Source organism: Giraffa tippelskirchi, chromosome 5 (genome assembly GCF_054371585.1).
Source record: "Giraffa tippelskirchi isolate mGirTip1 chromosome 5, T2T-mGirTip1v1.2.pri, whole genome shotgun sequence".
Lineage (NCBI taxonomy): Eukaryota > Metazoa > Chordata > Mammalia > Artiodactyla > Giraffidae > Giraffa > Giraffa tippelskirchi.
Window position 1 is genome coordinate 24,729,187 of NC_137279.1, and position 22,721 is coordinate 24,751,907.

The window sequence follows — 22,721 nt, forward strand, 5'->3', positions numbered from 1 at the left end:
TGGGCTGTCTAGATATTAACATATGTCCTGATTGATGCAATAGAATGCTTATGAAGTATTTATAAATATTTAGATATTTTTATAGAGAAATATAGGTTTGACTGCTACTTTTACAATGGGAGATATACACATATACATAGAATAGAGACTACAGAGGCTAAAGAAGAATTTCCAAAAATGATTGAGCAAAGAAACAAAAGAGCAATTTAACCAGATGAGCAAATGGAAGGACAGGAAAAAAGAAAACTCCAAGGTATAATTGTAGACATAAATAAAATGGTAATTAGGGAAATTTTAATATGGACTGGGTATTAGGGATGTTAAGGAATTGTTAATTTTATCAAATGTGATAGTATTATTGTAAGTAGACCTCACCTGCTAAATATTCAAGTGTGAATGAAATTATATGATGCCTGGAATTTGCTTTAAAATTCTCCAGTGGTGGTGGGAGAAGTGAGAGTGGGAGGGAATAGGTAAGAACAGCAAAGTATTAATTTTTGAAGCTGAATGGTGGGTACATGGATTTTTGAACCTGAATTGGACACTACTGAGCGACTTAACACTTTCACACTTTGACTTATATGTAGATATTTTTCGATAGTAAAGACTACAGCACTATACTGTTGAGTTTGGTTGAATCCAAGCTTGTAGTAATTGTGTCATTCAGGGTTCTCCAGAGAAATAGGACCAACAGGACTGATATCTCTGTCTCTATCTGTCATCTATTTCTATCTATCTATTGATTTATTATGGGCATCGGTGCATGCAGTCCTGGAGGCTGAGCAGTCCCAGTCTGCCTCTGCAAACTGAAGAACCAAGAAAAGGCAGCAGCATAAGGCAGTCCAAGTCCAAAGGCCTGAGAACTAGTAGCTCTGATGTTCAAGGGCAGGAAAAGATGGACATCCCAGCTCAAGAAGCAAGAGAGAATTCTGCCCTCTTTTGCTTTTTTGTTCAGTATGGCCTGAAATGGATTGCATGATACCCACTCGCCTTGGTGAGTGTGGAAGTCTACTTAATCTACTGAATCAAATACTAATCTAGAAACATCTTCACAGACAACAAGAAAAAATGTTTTACCAGCTATCTGGGCATCCCTTATCCAAGTCAAATTTGACACAAAATTAACCACCACAGTGGGTCCATACAACTGTCCCCAAAATTTCTCTTGAAAACTTGAATTTTATTGATGATAAATGCTGTCAGTTGTGTTCCTTGAAGTAACAGCCTCACTTTATTCATTTTCCAGAAAATGTCTACCAACACTGAAATCTGAATAACCTTGTTATCCTTTCAAAATGAAATGGCTTGTTAAGCTTGCAACTCAAGACGGTCGCACAAGATTTTTCTTGTGACAATCACTGTGTTTTGGTATCAGTAATATTTCATATATCCAAAGGTTGAAATTTCTTAGATGAAATTGACTTTCTGTCTTTTGAACTGTAAGTGGATGGTGGTGAATAATTAGTAGTAGCCTTTGAATTATGCTAATACCTCAGCAGTTTTATCTACCATTGTTTTTGCATCAGTGCAAATGTCATCACAGTAAAAAAAAAAAAAAAAAAAAAAAACAGTAAAAACCTTCCTAGAATTACTAAAGAAAAAGCTTTGACCTGTGGATACTCTGAAAGAATCCTGAGGACTTCAGGGTTCACTTTGGGGACTACTAATCAAACTCAAAGTGTGAAGCTAAGCTTTTTGAAGGCAAGGACTGTACCTATTCAGTAGGAGTCCAAGTGCACGTTGATCTAAATTCACACCAGAGATATCTGTCCTCTTTTCCTAGGAGTTTGGAGTACCTTTAGTAAATAGTCTAACTTTCTAGGATATTAATAGGTTGCTGACAGTTATTGGAACACTGAATATTTGATGTTGTTATAAAACTCAAATGGTAAAGAATCCACCTAAAATGCAGGAGACCCAGGTTCGATTCCTGGGTTGGGATGATCCCCTGGAGAAGGAAAAGGCAACCCTCTCCAGTATTCTTGCCTTGAGAATCCCATGGACAGAGGAGTCTGGTGGGCTGCAGTCCATGGGGTCGTCAAGAGTCGGACATGACTGAGCGACTAAGAGTTTCATTTTTTTTAATACCATCCATCTTCTACATTTAAAAGAATGTAAGTTCCTAACCCAAAGTGACTAAATAACTTAGAGATTACTATTGTTAAGGGCCCTTGAGACAACTAAAGTTGAAGTTTTGTCATTTCTAGGAACGATTCTTATGAATCACTCCCAGTACAGAGACTTCAGAGCAGTTTACAAAGCCAATGTCATAAACTACTTAAGACAACCAGCCAGTGATATTTGGGCTTACTAGGCTATTTTTGCCTTTTCCATCTTCTCTTCTCTCCTGTATTTCTTTCCTTATCCCATCGCCTCCATCTGTTTTCTAAATTAATGTAAAATTGAAAATGCTTTTTCCTTTCACTCAAATATTGTTCAGGAAGGACTTTTTCTTCTTCACAGTTGTCAAGAACTAGTCTGCAGTGTAGATATTTGCAGGTAAGATACTGGAGAACAAAACTGGGGAACAGTGACATCAGATATGGGAATGTGGAGAATAGTATAAAGAAGAATGGACTCAGGGGATGTGTATTTGAGATTCAGCTTCTACTAGGTCATTTAACTTATAAAATGAAGATAACCACCAACCCAATTCCAAGTTTACTCTATAGAGTTGTGGAAATCACTATGCAAATAATATTCTATTTTACACCAATGTCTTGTGTAGAATAAATACATTTCACTCAATAAAACTGTAGCACATTCAGGAAGGAAGAAAAAACCCTTTAGGCTCCAACAAACACTCTGGGTCATGGGTCTCATTCATGAATCACTGCCATGTGAATTGCTCTCACTGGGGACTTCCCTGCTTATGGAGAGTCTAATTCTTAGAATTTTGTTCCTGTTATCATTCCTCTTCTTTCCTTCAAATATATGAAATAGTCTTAGGAAATGTGATTTTTGTCTTGAAGACTGACTGTTAATGATGCAGTACCATAAGGATCTCATAAAAGTTTTTATACTTTTTCAATGTTGCATACTAGACTTAATTTTAGGCCTATTAGTATATTTAATTCCAGGCCATGTTTCGGGTCTGCAGTGGCTGTGTGGCACAGCAAGAGACATGGATTAGGAGTTTGGGGAGCTGACTTCAAATGTTGGTTCTATCATTGACTATTTACTTGTAGGTAGGATTTCTTTGGTTTTCAGTCTTAAAGCAGAGAAATAAATGGGTTGGGACCAAATGATTATTAAAAGTATTTCTAGCTCAAAACTGAACGAAGTTCCACACCAGAGAATGAGTTTAGAGGCTAGGTAATACATAACTTATATAAAATATATAATAAAAATTAATAATTCTAGCTGACAATCCCTTTATTCCTTCAGGTTGAAAGTACTTATAACTTTACATATAGAAAATATAAATGATATAGAAACAAAAACCTAAATTAACTTGTAAAGATACAGGCACTAAAAAGCATTAACCAGAAATTTTTATGGTAAGTACTACCTTTATTTTAAAAAGTTATACATGCTAGAAAAAAGCATAAATGATACATGTAAACAATTATTTACCAAATACTTATATTTTTCCTTGTAAAGGTGCAAATGATCTTTAAATGTAAACACAAATGTTGCCAAACATTTCTGTAGTGAGGGTAGGGAGAAAAAGAAGATTATTCCTTTTGGTTGTGGTTAAAGTCTTATTCAAAGATTTTCCTGCAAAATACATTGAAAAAAACTGATCTATGAACACAATGACAAAAAAACTTAAACCACTGTAATGTGTATCTTTTTCCTTAAAAATGTTAGCTTTTTACCAGAAAGTGCAATTTGAGAGTAGTAGTAACAGTGGCTTTATAGTATGAGGATAATGATATATAGTTTTTATAAAAGAACCAAGATTTTGTTAATAAAATGCCTCAAGTGATTTTACACTCGTTAGCGTACTATTAGACGAACTGAAGAATTCATCCCCTTGGAGGCTATGATTACAGATAAGCCTCAGCTTCAGCAGGCCTGAGCATCAAGTGTAAATTGCATAACAGTATTCGCTGCTGGGGAGAGGACATTTCTCCCTGCTGGTCCTTAGTAGCAATAAAAAATAGAAAGGAAAGTTGCTTCAGTCAGTAATGTTTTTGAGCAAAAAATTGTAGAGTTGCACATGATTCTACCGGGGGAGTCTCAAGACAGTATAAGAGAATCGTACACTGTTTTTGTAGAGGCACTGAGCAGAGCTCTAGATCTAGCAGAAACTCAATGAAAATATTTGAAAAAAAGACTTTAAATATAGCTGCAAACAAGTTTTATATGGAAGGAAACAAGATGTGAGCTTCCACTGATGAAAACTTTGGCATCTGAGTCCTGGTTTTATCGATTTAATATTCCTTTTGAATTATCCTAGTTAAATGAGATGTTTCTTTTGTTTTTTAGATTTTTCAAGTCTTCTGGTGCTTAGTGCAAGAATGATGGCTAACTAAACACTTTGTATTCCTATCTTTGTCACTGGTAAGTCTCTGTAAGTAGTGGAGTCTTGTGGATGGAGTGCTTAGAACTGACAACTAGATCACATATAGCCCTCTTCCCTTATTGGTGATTTCAAATTTAGTATCTTAGAAATAAGGTTTTACTGCTTGAAATTTTTTTTTTTGTCTTTTTTTTCTTGATGGGAGGAAGGCCAAATCCAAAAACAGAAACAAAAAACCACCCCCCCAACAACAAAAATCCCATGATAAATTAAAACCGAAAATAAATATTTTTCTGCACAGAACCGAAAATTATTGTGCAAAGGTGGCATCTTGCAGGTGAAGTACTTTCACTGTATTTGTATTTCCACGTGTTGAGGCACCGGCAAAGAATAAGATTTCTTTAGTGTTTTCTAGAGCTGTACAAAGCTCCAAAGTCAAAGCGCTCCAGAATACAGAGGAAGATATACATGACCGTCTTCTATGTGTTCACCATATATGGGATTCACAATGTGTCATTTTTATAACTCCTACGCCACCCCCAAGACGACGGTAATTCATCCCACCGTACAACCTGCAGAGAAAGAAACACAATCAGATTTCCAATTGAAAAAAGCACTGTTTCTTCCATAACATAAATGTTAATAAAACACATTTCTTTGTCTATCACAACTAATATTTTTAGCTTTGTACGTCTCTTCCAAAGATTAGGACCTGGAACTGAGCACTGGAAAGTAGCAGAATTATTTCAGACACTGACTAAATTCTCTGACTTACAGAATACTATTTTAAGAGAAGTGCCATATCTTTTTACCGTATGACTTTATAACTCGACATCTAGACTGACTTAATAAGAATTATGGAGAATCACATAGTCTACATTTTTGTGGCTAATTTTGACCCTGGCTATAATATTTCCCCACCTGCATTTTCCTTTTGCCTAAGCTTCGGTTAGTTGTTTTTACCTTTTGTTCTGTATGGACTCTTAGAAGTCTTCTCAAAGCTTTATGTAACAAAACTGGATATGATTAATAGAAAACTTTATAATCCCTCAACAGTTGGTCCTTAAGAATTTTATGAATATTACTTGGTCAAATACTACAAACATATATTAGTAATAGCAGCTGAGAAACAAGTCCTTACATAAGATCATGGTCAGCAAATGACAAATAAATTTGGCTGTCTTCCCAAATTATGCTTACTGTTTTGTTCACCTTTGTATCCCTACAGTCTAGAACACTCAGTAAACCTTTACTTCATGAAGGAGGTTGTGAAAATGGGAGGTAGAAGCAAAGAGTGCTACAATGTTATAAGTCTGACTTTAGTATTGTGACCACTGAGCCCTGCAGAGCATGAGAGAGATGCAGAATCCAAAGAATGTCATTCTGGTATCTGTCAAAGTGGTTTTCCCAGGGATGAAAGAACCCAGTAAATCTATGAGTTGAATGTTATAAACTAATGAAAAAAATCTGGGTGGGTAGTTACAGGTACACAATTAGAAACACTTAGAATGTGGCAGGAATGGACTCCCAAGACTGTCCCTTCTGGAATATTGACTATAGAAGACATCAGCTTATCTTGCATGGTCATGAGAAAAGTCTTTCGGAACTTCTGCTGCCTCAGATCTCATGTCCAGACTGTTATCTGTGGTTAATGTGCAACCTCAACTGCTGAGATGGTTACCCAGACTTGTTTAGGCAAGTAAGTCCAACTTACTAAGAAACCTGCAAATGCTTGGAAGGTAAAACTATTTTCTTAGAAAAGCTAGTATGTAGAATAGATATTAGTATAAAGTACCTCAAACCTATACTCCTAAGTTTTATACTAAATTTGAGAATTAACTATATTAGACCTTTTAAGTTCTTGTAGTGTTTTAAGAGACTTTGGAATATTAGAGCATCTATCAGATTAGCTTTGCGAATGAAGAAAAACTGTGTGACTGAGCAAAGATTTAGACGTCAGATTTTAAGTTGAAAGGTTTAAGAGAATTTTGCTAAATTTGTAAACATTTTTGAATACTTAAAATAAATTCAAGAGTCACCTGATGATGTGAATTTGTAAGAACTACTGAAGTAGTTGGGAAGGATTTGTTAAGACAACTGACGATTTAAAAGCAAAGTAAAGTTAGACCTATAAACACAGTTTAACTTAGTTAAACTCTCCTAAGATGTAGCCTTTTCTCTACAAGTGACTGTTAAAATTTGCCAGACTTGACAAATGCCCAGGGCTGGGGCAATGGGATGACCCAGAGGGATGGGATGGGGAGGGAGGTGGGAGGGGGGTTCAGGATGGGGAACACATGTAAACCCATGGCTGATTCATGTCAATGTATGGCAAAAACCACTACAATATTGTAATTAGCCCTCAACTAAAATAAATAAATTTATTATAAAATAAAAAATAAATAAAATAGAATAATAACATATTTAAATATTTTTAAAACTCAAGGAAAAATACCAGTTTTAAAATGAAATATTTTTTAAAAAGTAATTGTAATTTGTTTTTCCTGGGCATAAAAACTGCAATGACAGATTGTGAGACAAAGATCCAGGTTCTAATTCTAACGCTCACTAACTTGCTTAGGCAGGTCATTTTATTTCTCAGTGCCTTAGTTTCCTGAGCTGAACATGGTGTGGCTAGCAGGGAGATTGTTTTTTTCTGTCTTTGCTATCTCTAATTTTAAAACTGGACAGTTACCAAAGAGAGGGATTTTGTAAGGTATCAGTCCCTTTAGAGCAATGAAGTCAAAATAAGCCATCAAATATGGGTAACTTTGAGTCCTTTTTAACATACTGCCAGAGGTAATTCAATATAATGACCATCCTCATTTTGATGGTCATGGACTATTATCTCAAGCCCATGATTTTCAGGTCAGCAGTGAGGTGATTTGCAACATAGCTTAAAAGTTACCTCCATGTATTGGCATCAGGATCAAAAACTTCAATGGTCTTCAAGTACGTTGTGCCATCAAAACCTCCTACAGCCATAAGCTGTCCATTCACTACTGCCAGGCCAACCTACGGGGCCAAAACACAGTGGCTGCTGAAGAAACTAGAGAATCACTAAGAAAATTTAGACTGGTTTCTAGATAAATCTCTTTAATAAAAGATAAGTCTTTATGGCCTTACATTCTGGTTTACTTGAACACAGAAGGAAAAAAGTAATCACAAAAGTCATTTAGCTATGAGAACTATAAAATTATGTACCCAGCTAGAATATTTACACAGAGTTGAAAACATTTATTTCTTGAATGTTAGGTAAAACCTTCACTGGGAGTGAGCAAGAACCTCCAAACTGCGCTCAGTTCTTTCAGTCTTTGCCTGTTCTGATCCACTACCTGAGTTGTCAATAAAATTCTCTTTTAAAAGATAAGTTTAAAGTCCTTACTATGTCAGGACCTTCAGAAATCCATACTTGCCTGCCTTTTAACCTCACTTTCTAATGTAATCTATGTTGCATTAATATCAGATTAGTTGCTAGTCCCAGAAAATAACATGGTTTTTAAATACCTCCATATTTCTGCATGTGTTGTTCCCTGGTATTTTCTTTCCCTCTTCTAGAAAATCTTAATCTTCTTTCATGGTAGTTTACATGTAACTTATTCTGGTAAGTCTCTTCACTATTCCAAAAGTGTTAAGCATACTCTCCCATGTTCTCCTATAATGCACATGCCACTATTAGAGGATTTGTCTTCTGTGTTGTTTAGTCGGTAAGTTGTGTCTGACTCTTTTGTGACCTTATGGACGGTAGCCCTCCAGGTGCCTCTCTCCTTGGGATTTCCCAGCCAAGAATACTGGAGTGGGTTGCCATTTCCTTACCCAGGGGATCTTCCCAACCCAGGGATCAAACCTATGTCTCCTGCATTGCATACAGATTCTTTACCACTGAGCTACCAGGGAAACCCGAGTTAGCTGTAAACACTTCAATTTCCTTTACTAAATTGGGAACTCTTTGAGGATATAGGAATCAAGTTGTACTCATTTTTGCTTTCCCAGAACATCAGTTCAGTCACTGAACTGTTTTGGATTCTTTGTGACCCCATGGACTGCAGTACGCCAGGCTTCCCTGTCCATCACTAACTCCTAGAGCTTGCTCAAACTCATGTCCATCGAGTCAGTGAAGCCATCCAACCATCTCATCCTCTGTCGTCGCCTTCTCCTCCAGCCTCCAATGTTTCCCAGCATCAGGGTCAGCTCTTCACATCAGGTAGCCAAAGTATTGGAGCTTCAGTTTCAGCATCAGTCCTTGCAATGAATATTCAGATTGATTTCCTTTAGGATTAACTAGTTTGATCTGCTTGCAGTCCAAGGGACTCTCAAGAGTCTTCTCCAATGCCACAGTTCAAAAGCATCAATTCTTCAGTGCTCAGCTTTCTTTAAGGTCCAACTCTAAAATCCATACATGACTACTGAAAAAACCATAGCTTTGACTAGATGGACCTTTGTCGGCAAAGTAATGTCTCTGCTTTTTAATATGTTGTCCAGGTTGGTCAAAGCTTTTCTTCCAAGGAGCAAGGGTCTTTAAATTTCATGGCTGCAGTCACCATCTGCAGTGATTTTGGAGCCCAAGAAGATAAAGTCTGTCACTGTTTCCATTGTTTCCCCATCTATCTGCCATGAAGTGATGAGACCAGATGCCATGATCTTTGTTTTGTGAATGTTGAGTTTTAAGCCAACTTTTTTACTCTCCTCTTTCACCTTCTTCAAGAAGCTCTTAAGTTCGTCTTTGCTTTCTGCCATAAGGGTGATGTCATCTGCGTATCTCAGGTTATTGATATTTCTCCCGGAAATCTTTATTCCAGCTTGTACCTCATCCAGCCCAGCATTTCACATGATGTACTCTGCATGTAAGTTAAATAAGCAGGGTGACAGTATACAGCCTTGACGTACTCCTTTCCCAAATTTGAACCAGTCTGTTGTTCCATGTCTGGTTCTAACTATTGCTTCTTGACCTGCATACAGGTTTCACAGGAGGCAGATAAGGTGGTATGGTATTCCCATCTCTTGAAGAATTTTCCACAGTTTGTTGTGATCCACGTGGTCAATGAAGCAGAAGTAGATGTTTTTCTGGAATTCTCTTGCTTTTTCTATGATCCAGCAGATCCTGGCAATTTGATCCCTGGTTCCTCTGCCTTCTCTAAATCCAGCTTGAACATCTGGAAGTTCACGGTTCACGTACTGTTGAAACCTAGCTTGGAGAATTCTGAGCATTACTTGACTAGTGTGTGAGATGAAGGCAATTAATTGTGCAGTAGTTTGAACATTCTTTAGCACTGCCTTTCTTTGGGATGGAATGAAAATTGACCTTTTCCAGCACATAGTAAGCACTTGATGAATATTGGCTAAATGAGTGGATATATAATCAACACAACGTAGCAGTGAAAACAATAGGAACAAGACAAAGAAGCTGCTGTTGACACTAATCAAGAGCCACAGGTATGTGAATGCTTTGACTAGCTGATGCCCACTGGTGGTGTTCTCTGATCTCTGCAAACCAGAATTCACTCCCTTTTATCAGATTATGAAATTGTTAGCTAAAGCTGGGTTATCCCACCTGTTATCCTACACTGATGGGCTCCTGATGGGATCAATGGTTTATTGGTTAAATTTCACCCTGAGTCAAATGTCCTAGGATGGATAACTTCTGCACTCCACCCTGGAAGTTTCTTGTAGTCACAGGTCATTGTTCATGGTCTAGACCACGACACAGGTCATCTATACTATAAATGGGATGGACTCAAACCAGTCTGTGTAGACTGGTGGTGGAGCCAGATGTGTTTCTGCCTAAACATTTAATTGGTATGTCAACTACTTAGAATGTCACCTAGAAACACTAGGTAGGAATATTTAGCTTCATTAGGTATAGATGAACCCATATATCTGATAGATATCAATGAACATGAGTAAAATTAGGTAACGTAGTAGATAAGACAGGGAGATGCCTTTCAAATAAGCAACTGATTATAAGATAAAACATAAGATGCATATTATTTCATATAGAATGGATAAACCACAAGGTCCTACTGTATAGCACAAGGAACTATATTCAGTAGCCTGGGATAAACCATAATGGAAAAGAGTATTAAGAAAATAACTATATTACTTTGCTATACAGCAGAAATAAGCAATGTAAATCAACTATACTTCAATAAAAATAAATCATAAAAAGGAATTCTCTAAGTAAAGATGTGATTGGATATAAGTTATGTATCTTCTTGGGATAACAGTAATCAAAAGAAATTAACATTTTTTTCCAGTACAAAAGTAACAGGGGTTGTTCTGCATTCCGTGTCCCATTGTATTATATTTTGCAGATCAGACTTCTTCTGCACAGCCCTCCCTCTTTTGGTGCTTGCTTTTCAGTTTCCAGCAGCCAAGCACTTACCCCACTACGGCGGGATGTCATAGCCACCACCGGAGACCACTGGTTAGTTCTGGGGTTGTATCTCTCAGCACTGCTAAGCTCTGTAGTGTCATCTCTGCCTCCTACAGCATAGATCATATCCTGATACACTGCACAGCCTAGGTGTTTCCTCCGGGTCCCCATAGGGGCTATGGTGTGCCATCTGTTTTCCTGAGGATTATAACGCTCCACTGCAGGGAAAAGAAAAACCAGTGAGTGACTGTTCAATCATTTCCTACCACCTCTAGTTTTCTTCATAGCTACTCTGGTTTTTGATAACATGTTTTTTTTTTCAATAAGCAGTCTGATTTTTGCTTTTGAGAAAGACTCATCTACCTTTGGACAATACCACTATACTCTCATCAGGGACTGATTTTTTAGGTATGGTTGGTGGAAAGGACATGTGTTGGAGTCAAAGTACCTAGTTCTAAGCTAGGTGACTTGTGGCATCTCTTTGTATGTTTAAATGAGAGGATAGCTATAAAATGGTTTATAGTAATAAGTTTCTCTCTCTAGTATTGATATAATGTTAATTTATATAGCATTATTTAAATGCTATAAATTCTCAGCAACTTGTGAAATGAAGGGAGAAAGAAATACTTTGGAAATACACTAGTAGACTATGGCTGCAGAAGATCTGATGAAGAGCTGAGTTACACTCTCCTAGTGGAAAAATAATTTTCTTAATAAATTATAGGATAACATGGACTTCTTATACTTTTTGTGAGGGGACTCTCCTAAGAAAAATGTGTTGATTTGGGGGAACCAGACTGACTTTGGAAGGGACTAACCTGTGTTGAGTGGAGATGTCCCATCAGAGCCACCTACAGCATATAAGAACCCTCCTAACACAGCCACAGCTACGCCTAGTCTTCTGGTACTCATAGAAGCCACCCGAGTCCACTTGTTCTCCTTTGGATCATACCTGCAGTAACAGAAACCAAAGACTGCATGCATGTTTTTGTTAAGCTGTTTCCATAAGGTATGAAATCATGCTAAAGATATGTTAGATATATAGATTTGCTATGGTCAAGTATACAGTGATTATCTAACATTTTCCATTGTTATTAGTACTCTGACTTATGATGCTGGGGCTAGAAATCTGAAAACTACATTTCTCCTTTGCTAAGGTGGCTCTCTACTAGATTTTGCCAAGAGGAAAGACTAGACACTTTCTGTTTGTTTGCCAACCTGTCAATATTGTCTCAGTAATGGCCCTTCACTCTGGCTGTCACAGTTAATTTCAGTTTCTAGACTTTTTCTGGCACTTCCAAAGCTGAGCCTTGTTGGAAGTTTCAGTCACAGCTCTGAGAGGCAGCTCCTCTGAGTTCCTGAGATAACAGTACCAGTGCTCCAGTTATCTACCAGTGTGTTAACAAACCACCTCGAACTCAGTGACTTTACACACTAGCCATATGTTTCCATGAATCAGGAATTTAGGAAGGGCTTCACAGGGAAGTCTCTTCAATAAGTGGTACTGAGAAAACTTGAACAGCTACATGTAAAAGAAGGAAATGTGAACACAACCTAACACGATACCCCAAAATAAAATGGATTAAAGACCTAAATGTAAAACCAGATACTATAAAACTCTTACAGGAAAACATAGGCAGAACACTCTCTGATATAAATTGCAGCAAGATCTTTTTTGATCCACCTCCTAGAGTAATGAAAATAAAAACAAAAATCAACAAATGAGACCTAAACAAACTCAAAAGCTTTTGTACAGCAAAGGAAACCATAAACAAAATGAAAAGACAACCCTCAGAACTGGGGAAAATACTTGAAAATGAAGCAACTGACAAGGGATTTATCTCCAAAATATACAAACAGCTCCCGCAGCTCAATTAAAAAAGAAAACAACCCAATCAAAAAATGGGCAGAAGCTCTAAACAGACATTTCTCCAAAGAAGACATACAGATGGTTAAAAAGCACATGATAATATCTGTAATTATTAGAGAAGTACAAATCAAAAGTACAATGAAGGACAACCTCACACCAGTCAGAATGGCCATGATCAAAAAATCTACAAACAATAAATGCTGGAGAGGATGTGGAGGAAAGGGAACCCTCCAACACTGTTGGTGGGAATGTAAACTGGTACGGCCACTATGGAGAATAACATGGAGGTTCCTCAGAAAACTAAAAATAGAGCTACCTTATGATCCAGCAATCCCCCTCCTCGGAAAATATCCAGAGAAAATCATAATTCAAAAACTTACATGCACCCCAGTGTTCACTGCAGCACTACTTTACAATAGCCAGGGCGTGGAATCAACCTAAATGTCCATCAACAGGAATGGATAAAGAAGATGTGGTACATATATACAAAGGAATACGACTCAGACATAAAAAAATTAATAATGCCATTTGCAGCAACATGGATGGATCTAGAGATTGTCATACTGAGTGAAGTCAGAAACAGACAAACTTCATATGATATCATCTATATGTGGAATCTAAAAAGGGGGCTACAAATGAACTTACCTACAAAACATAAACAGAGTTACAGATATAGAAAATGAACTTATGGTAACCAGGGGGTAAGGGCAGGGGAGGGATAAACTGGAAGACTGGATTGACACATACAGACTATTATATATAAAATAGATAATTAACAAGGATCTACTGTATAGCACAGGGAACTCTACTCAATACTCTGTAATGCCCTATATGGGAAAAGAGTCTAAAAAAGAGTGGATATATGTATATGTATAACAGACTCACTTTGCTGTACACTTGAACCTAACACAACATTATAAATCAACTATCTTCCCAGAATCCCCTTGCATAGAGTTTTGAAAGTGGAGAAATAAGTGTCCTGACAGACATAAAAGGGAACCGGCATTGCTTTCAAGAGTTACCTGTAACTTTAAGACAGAGTTAAACTCATCTACTTAATTATGATAACACAATTAGTAAATGCTATTTCAAAACATTTCTTTTTAAGAAGAGGGGATGAAGTATAGTATGTTCTTGCCAGTAATTAAGTGCATGAGATTCCAAGACTTAATCTCTGAGATAGAATGACAATAAAATGATGGAGCAAGAAATTAAGAATAGAATCTATTTCACCAAAATTCACTGATCTGTAAAAGTATAAAGTACATCAAGGCAGCCCACCAATATTTCCCTAAGTATACTTCAAGAATTAATGAGAATCGATATTCAAAATACTTTACAGTCCTTATAAGATATATGCTGCACCAAGAATTAATCATTTTTCTGAAGGAACTCTGAGGAAAGTCATTCTAAATACTGGGGGAAAAAATCAGAACAGATTTCAGAAGTAGTATGCTTGATATCATACATAAAATGTAATTTAAAATATTCCAACATTTCAGTGTTAGGCTCAGCCACTATAACAGGTAAGTTTAAAAAGTGGGTTATATCTTTCATCTTCCTAGACTATAAGGTTAACTGAAAACCTTTTCCTTACAGCCCATGGGAAATCTACTGGATAGTGAATTTCTAGTGTTCTAAATTATTCCTTTTTAAAACCCCTCTATATTCTCTAAAAAAAATACTGAAAATGAATTTTAAAAATCACCTTTCAACAATGTTGAGGCAAGACACGCCATCCTGGCCACCCACAGCATAGAGAAAGCCTCCAAGCACAGCCACACCAACACTTGTCCTGCAGGTGCTTGTAGGAGCCACATCACTGCTCCACTGGTTTGTTTTGGGGTCGTACCTGCAGAGAACACATCAAACAGGGTCTGTATTACACAAAGAAAACTTGGCTAGGCTTATAAATGCAGTGACATATGATATAGTTAGTATTTAATCATTTCCACCCTTATTTAATTCAATTTGTTTCTGTGTGTTTTTTTAAACTTCTATGGTGCTGATTCTTCTGATGTTCATGTTATTTTTCTTTTCAACTACAGAATCTGTATCTCCAGATCTTGATACACTGAAAGGTTTCATAGATGTATTTGGTAAGTATCAAGAACATGGCTGAATGAAAAAGAGTAGGGGACAAGAAGCTAGAAGTTATTAAAAAATCAATTATTGTATGTTTCCAGTGTGCCATTGTGATAGATATTGGAGAAGATATTTTAACAATTATAGCCAATGTGACATGTACAAGTATATTCAAAATACTTGTGAAAGATCAGAGGACTGAGTAATTAACTAGTCTGCATGGTGCCAGAGAAGGCTTTATATAATAAGTGACCTTTGAATCTTTAAGAGATATTCCAGGGAAGAAAGAACAGCATGCAAACATATAGGCAAACAGGATGAAAGCGGATAGCATGTCCAGGAACTGCAAGCAATTTGGTGGCTCTGCACTAGAGTGTTTAAGAAATAGTGGTGTGCTGAGGGAGAAAGACTGAAAAAATAGGTGGAGGTCAGATCATAAAGGACTTGTATGTCACAGTAAGTGGTCTAGGCTGCCAACTAGTACCACAGACACAAAACTAAAGCAACAAGTTACATCAGTTTCTAATTAGCATCTCAAACAAAACAATATGGATAGTAGAGAAAAAAATTCAAATTGACCTTACCTTTCAACACTATTGAGATAAGAGGATCCATCATGGCCTCCTACTGCATATAACAGGTCATCAAGAACACTGACTCCAACTCCACATCGCCTTTTGCTCATTGAAGCTACCATTCGCCATTCATTAGTCTGTGGATCATATCGTTCAACACTAGAAATGGCATCTCCACTGCACCAACCACCAACTGGGGAAGTAACAGAAATGGTCAGGAGAATATCTGTCCTAAAGCATAGGACAGGTCCTAAAGCATATCACTCACTGCTAACCATTACACAGCCCTAATGCTTGGACTTGTCGGATGCCTCTAGAAGCAAGTTAAAACATAAATTATGATGTTTGCTTATTCCACTGGGATTACCATAATCTTATTCTTTTTGGGGAGGGATTTTTGGCTCATCTACTCATGATCTCTTTATAGACTGTGTTGTGACTAATACAGAAATGACACATTTCAAAATGTTTTGCTTTCTGTTTATCTGGTCTGTATTGAATTCTACAATATATCCAACATTACATTTAAGATCAGAAAACATTTTGAAGAAATTACATTTTTCAAAAGTAATACTCAGAATAAAAGGTTCAAACTGAGCTCAGTAAAGCTCTGAATGCTCCCTGAAAAAAAAGAAAACTAATTATAGCAGAAATTTTTAATTTGTTATTCTTTAAAATCATCTCTATTTCAATCTAAAATAAGAGCTAGATTCTGGAGCATAGACGGTGAGGTCTAAAGATAACCTCAAAATATTTGAAAACTAATGGTTTCAAGGAGGTCTCAATAACTTCCTGAGCCAGAATAAAATGAGAATGTCTCTAACCGTCTTCTGCTGGATTTGAAAACTCACTTCCTTATTTCAAATCTCAATATGCTGTATACATTTTATTTATTATGGTTTCATTTAAACTAGGATATTCAACTAATACTAAGTCACAGTAAGTTTTGTGTATATTAATTTGCTTCAATTTGTATTCTGTTCTGGGATATATGCCTGGAGTTTCAATATCAGAGAAAGTATCTTCACTTTTAACATAAAATTTGGCTGTAAATGTGAGGGTTATAAGCACTTGAGACAAATCAAACAGCCTAATTATTAAAACTCAGGCACAATTTTATAATGAAAGCCATTGAAACCAGCTTTGTATTGGATTTCATGGCTGCAGATGAAGTTAATATCACTTCATAAACTGTGTTCTTTGATACTAAAGGGAAAAAAAGATAGGCCATTAAGAAATCAAATTTAAACCTTTCTTGTGACTTAGGGAAACAAGAAAAGGAAAGAGCTGTTCAATTCCACTGCCTCATGGCAATTTTATGTGAATTATAATTTCCAAAGCAGCAGGTGATTGCAATAACTGGGACAGAATGAAGTTATTATTAGAAGTCAAGCACATGGTACTTGAGGCATCCCTGGTGGCTCAGTGGTAAAGAATCCACCCGCCAATGTAGGAGATGTGGGGTTCGATCCCTGGGTATGGAAGATCCCTTGGAGGAAACGGCAACCCACTCCAGTATTCTTGCCTGGAAAATTCCAAGGACAGAGGAGCCTGATGGGCTACCATCCATAAGGTTGCACAGAGTTGGACATGACTGAGTGACTGAGCACACATACATGCACATGGTATTTAGCAAGATAAAGTATATGCATAGTTTCTGCTGTGAGAATTATCAATTTGTATTAAGTGATGTTCTTAAGAAAAAATATTGCTGAAAAGGGGACATATAGTTTTATATGTGTAATTACTTCAAAGACAGATTTGGTCAAAAAGTGTTACCTTAAAGTAGGCAACTTTCATAAAGTATCTGTGATAAAGATCAATGAACTGTGAACACTAAAAAAAAAAAAAAAAAAACCCAAACAAAATAGAAACACAGAATTGAGAAGCATCAAGAAGCCTAACAGAAAACAAGAGGAAAAGCCAGAAGACATCAATAGGAGTAAATGCTTCTGAGTAAAAAAACTACTAAGACTATAGATTTGATCTTAGGCTTCCAGGATGAAGAAAGGAAGACTCAATTTTCCAAAGTTAAGTGAGAACTGGTAATTTGCATTCCAAAGATAATGTAAACAAAATTGTAATAATAATCAAAGAAAATTAAGGATTAAGTTTTAAGTAGAGACAGATGACTCCAGATCTAAAATATCAGTGTAATAGTATGACTCAAGAATAAAGGTCAGATCTGGCATAAAGAGACTAAGAAAGCAAGGAAAACCAATACCAGTTGTAGAGAAAAGCCATTAGAAAAGACCTAATGGCTTTTCTCTACAAATGAAAATGGAAACCTTGGTAGTGTAAAAGAAGTGAGAGATGTCATAACTTTTATTCTTTATATTTTTCTGCTAATCAATTTCTATATTGCATGTGTGAGTGAGTGAAAGTTGCTCAGTCATGTCTGACTCTTTGCGACCCCATGGACTATACAGTCCATGGAATTCTTCAGGCCAGAATACTGGAGTGTGTAGCCATTCCCTTCTCCAGGGGATCTTCCCAACCCAGGGATCAAACCTAGGTCTCCTGCATGGCAGGCAGATTCTTCAGCAGCTGAGCCACCATATTGCATGTGTATTCACTTCTATGTTCAGAAAAAGAAAATGTTACTCAAAAATAAATCTTTCATTTACGAAGTGACATTAACAATCCATTATTGTTTTCCAATTTTACTTTTCTATTCATTATGATGGGTCGATGCTAATTTCTCACTAGCGTTCAGCAGGATTAACAGCATGCAATTAATCTTTATTTAGTGCCTGTTCTGACAAGAATGCTATACAATCTAGAAACTACAAAGATAGATCAGAACTGGTCCTTGCTCTGAAGTAGTTAACAATATAGTGGAGGAATCAGATACCCAATCAGCAATATGAAATTATGAGATTACTAGCAAGAGTTTGAAATTGATCCAATTTAAATGGCTTTAAATGGCTTCTAAAGAAGGCAAAGTGTGATTCATTAATACCATTATATAATCAAAAGAGGAGAATGAAATTTTAGTGAAGATGGTTACACATTAAAAACATGGCACCTGATAATTTATAATCATGTCACATTGGAAGAAAATGGTGGGAACCAGCAGGATAAAGATGGCAGTCGTTGAATAATCCAAGTGAAAGAAAGAAAGAAAGAAAATGAAGTCGCTCAGTCATGTCCGACTCTTTGTGACCCCATGGACTGTACCCTACCAGGGTGAAGTCAAGTTTAAATTTCTATTTAATAGAGCTACATTATTTTCTCTCAGCATCCCCAAAGGTGTACCTTGTCTAGTTCCACTGGATTGGTACCTTCCCACCACTGAATCCAGAAAGAACCCTAGATGTGAAATATACTTCCCATATACCTATTTGGTTTAGTCTCTAGCTTTTTATCATATAGGGCTTCTCTTCTGTTCCACTTTCTCCTGAGTTTCCATTATCCTCCTCTCTTCCTTAACCTAGTTGTTAATCTCGGCCAGAATGTTCTGAGGCTCATGAAGCAGTAGTATATTGTCATCCCTACTTCAGGTACTATAACAGCCAAATAAAATATTTAATAGATCTTGATAACAATGTATATACCTCCACAAAGATGGCCCTACTACTAGAATTCCTGAAACCATCCCGATTCAATGAAAATAAACCACAGGTATCAAATAATTAGATCTTGCATCCTTCTAGTTAAAAAAAAATAGACAACCAACTTTCACAATTGGGGAAACAGAAACTCTGATGTTTATAGCATTCTTATATGTACAGGGAGCTGGCACAACAAACTGCTTTTATAAATAACAGACCTTTAACAATATAATTTATCTAGTTTAACCAACAAAGCTAAACTAATGTTATAAAGATTTCCCTGGGAACTTAACCAGATCTGGCAATAAATTTATTCACCAACTGATGGGAACTATAGATGCTATGTGGGAGTGAAGAGGCAGATGTATACAGCTGTGAGCACGCAACCAAGAGTCTGTGTAAACCTACATGAGTATGTGAATATGTAGCTGAGCATGCATATATAGGAATGAAAGTCATAGGAGTAAATAAGAATGATAACAGAAATAAATTTGTTAATAACAATGAACAAAGGCATTAGGATACTAGGAGTATAGAAGAATTCAGTACATGATAAATTAATAATCGAGTTTGAAATCTAAAACAAGAATGAAGGAATGCTTTCAAAAGAGAGGAAAAAAGCCTGATGAGGATTAGAGAGAAAAAGAAAACTTGGCATCCATTTTCTTCTTGAAGAAATGCAGCAATACTCTATGTGAAGAAATTGAGATGAAAAAATTTAAAAAGGAGAAATCAAACATGAATTGTCAAACTTTTCTTCTAAAAATATAAGGGAAAATATATTCCCACATGCCAAGAGAAAATAAAACTGAAGGGGAAAAGATTAGGCAACTGGTTAGGTTGATGGGAAAGGATACTATGACCCAGTGATTCTACGGGATTTCCTGATGAAAAGTGATGGAATGCTTCACACATCAAACAGAATCCCAGGAAGCCTACATTTAAAAGTAATGGAATTCTGAAATGTGGCAGCATAAATAAAAAGATTACCATAGGTTCCATCTTTCTCCATGAATCAGGATTTGAAAAGAAAAACTGAAGAGAAAGAATTTGCTATAGATTGAATGTGTCCCTCCGAAATTCATATATTGAAGTCTAATCCTCAATGTGATAATATCAGGTGGTGAGGCTTTAGGGACGTGCTCTGTCCTCATGAATGGAATTAGTGCTCTTATAAAGAGACTTCACAGAGATCCTGTGCCCCTTCCTCTACCTGAGGACATAGCAAAAGATGAAAAGATGGAGTCTACGAAAAAGAATGAAGTGGGCCCTCAGCAGACACCAAAATACTTCCCAGCCTCCAGAACTATAAGAAATAAATAAATTTCTGTTTGTAAGCCACCCAGTATATGCTTTTCTGTTATAGCAGTCTGAGCGGACTAAGACAGAACTAGTGAGAAAATGTTTTACCAAACATTGTGAAAGTTGTTATTCAAGTGACTAAGGGAGCTGAATTTATGTGGATAGAAGTAAAACATCTAAGATTGAAAGTTCTCAAATATTTAGGGGCAGACAGCAGCAGCAGAATGATACAACACAATGTCTTAGGCTCCATCTAGCTCAGGAGAGCTACAAAAGAGTGTAATTGTTTGACATAAGATAATGTTTTTTGACAGTTCCATGTACTTATGAGGTGACTTGCACACTAGAATATAAATTCGTGCATATGATTAGTGCAAAACATCCACTGCATGACATTTTTAGGTTATATAAAAATACAGCATTCTTTTGAAAGTACCAGTGTTGGATCATGAGTTAAGAGGCAAGATACATAAGTTATTTTTTGTTTTCAAAAGGTGTGTATATTTTTTTTAACATTAAAAATTTTTTATTTATTTATTTTTTGGCCACACACTGTGTGGCATGCAGAAGCTTAATTCTCTAACCAGGGATTGAAACCGTGCCTGCTGCAGTGCAAGTGTGGAGTCTTAACCCCTGGACCGCCAGGGAAGTCCCCATGGTAAGTCATTATGTATTTCGTATGACGGTGGATATCACAGCTGTCCAAAGGACCGCTCAAATGACAATTTCTCGTGGAAAATATTCAGTTTAGCCATAGTATATTAAGATACAAACCTGCAAAGAGTACTTCTCCACATCGAATAGGTTTCCGTGGTCTTGTCCTTGGTCCTTGCATTAATGGTCGTTCTTGAGGCAACAGGAGATAGTTTTTAGCCTCATCTACCAAGTCTCTGTGAAAAAAATTCTGCCTTTATTCCGAATGTCTTAATAATATTGTTAGTCAAATCCCCATATGGTTAAGGTATATGTAAGATGGCAAAGGGGAGCAGCATAAATCAAACCAAATCATGAATGCCAGCCAGCACTTTTATTAATTTAGGCTAGTTGTTTATGTTTTTGGGCACATGGCATGTGGGATTTCAGAGATTGAACCCGTGTCCCCTGCACTGGCAGCTTGGAGTCTTAACCACTGGACTGCCAGGGAAATCCCACCAGCCAGTATTATAAAGGTCACAAACATGACAGCAATGATGCCAGTCACACTATGAGTTGTGAATTGACTGGTATTTCCATCATGACTTCATATCTTACTGCAAATTAGTCTAAAATTCAACATGCTTGAGACTAACAATGACTTATGGGAAACTAAAAATTACAAATTAACTTCCAGTCTGCATAGTTACTGCCTTCTAGTGAATTTGATTAGCTTTTGCAGGATACTGGCAAAGGAGCACATCAGCCACAACACTAGATATTTGCTAGATTAATTTAAGTAATAAAACTAGGTCAAAATTTGGATTGCTAAAAAGAAACACCCTACTATCATTTAATATTAATTTTCTATTTGGGACTGTATGAATAGTTCACTCTCAATAAATCTACTGAGGATGAACAGTTTTGTCTTTTTCTATGAAGGTACTTTATGAGAAGAACCTAGTAATTACACTTGTTAAATAAAGTATCCTAACTCAAACTATTTATGTACTTACTTCACTTGAGTCCTTTGAGTGATTCAGTTATCTGACTAGTACAAATTCAATCTGTTACTCTGTTCTTTCTCAACTCTGAAAGTGCTTCCTAAATTACACTATATTTCCATTTCTGTATTTATATTACAACAAGTAATTTATTCCTGCTGGACCAGGGCCAGGCATGACCCAATAATGTATTTCCAGTATATGATTTTGCTAAGGCCTCTTCTGAATTTATGCTAAAAATAAAAACAAAACCCCTCAAAATCCCAAGCTGATGACCAAGAACTTTTTCTAGCTTCCTCAGCTAAAAACAAAGACTGTGATCTCCTACTTGCTGGTTTTTAATTAAGTTGTTCAAGCGTTCCTAGAAAGAATATTATAGAGCTAATACTTAGGGGCAAACACAAAATTAATAGTAACAACAATAACAGGGGTTTCATACATATTAACTCATTTATTCTCTACTACAGCCCTTTGGAATAGGTACTGTTATTATCCTTATTTTATAAATAAAGGAACTGTACCAGAAAGAGGTTCAAGTAACTTGAATAAGGTCACACAGCTAGTAAATAATAAGGTCATGATAAAAGGAACAGGCTGCTTCCTTTTTTAAAACTTTTTATTTTGTATTGGGGTGTAGCCAGTTAACAATGTTATGACAATTTCAGGTGAATAGCAAAGAGACTCAGCTATACAGTAGGTCCTGTTGGTTATCCATTTTAAATATAGCAGGGTATACATGTCCATCCCAAACCCCCATCTCTTCCCCTCCCCGCCCCCAGAAACCATAAGTTCATTCTCTAAGTAGGAACAGGCTTGTTTTAAAAGTGACTTTGTGAGTATTTAGGGGAATTAATTAC

At 36.5% G+C, this 22,721-nt stretch overlaps 1 protein-coding gene across 10 annotated transcripts in view; it reads right to left on the minus strand.

Annotated features, from left to right (window-relative positions):
• Positions 1-3,492: 3,492 nt before the first annotated feature.
• KLHL20 (kelch like family member 20) overlaps positions 3,493-22,721 on the minus strand; it is a 52,157-nt gene continuing 32,928 nt past the window's right edge. For 5 of the 10 annotated variants that reach the window (XM_081493764.1, XM_081493761.1, XM_081493765.1 and 2 more), the window contains 8 exons: positions 21,002-21,117; positions 15,381-15,564; positions 14,420-14,563; positions 12,466-12,528; positions 11,660-11,793; positions 10,851-11,059; positions 7,377-7,483; positions 3,493-5,040 (listed from right to left, as the gene is read on the minus strand). In XM_081493764.1, the coding sequence (XP_081349890.1) occupies positions 4,956-5,040; positions 7,377-7,483; positions 10,851-11,059; positions 11,660-11,793; positions 12,466-12,528; positions 14,420-14,563; positions 15,381-15,564; positions 21,002-21,117 (1,042 nt within the window). In that variant the 3' untranslated portion in view covers positions 3,493-4,955. The remainder of the gene's footprint in view (positions 5,041-7,376; positions 7,484-10,850; positions 11,060-11,659; positions 11,794-12,465; positions 12,529-14,419; positions 14,564-15,380; positions 15,565-21,001; positions 21,118-22,721) is intronic. The other 5 variants (XM_081493769.1, XM_081493766.1, XM_081493770.1 and 2 more) reach the window with 1 other exon arrangement.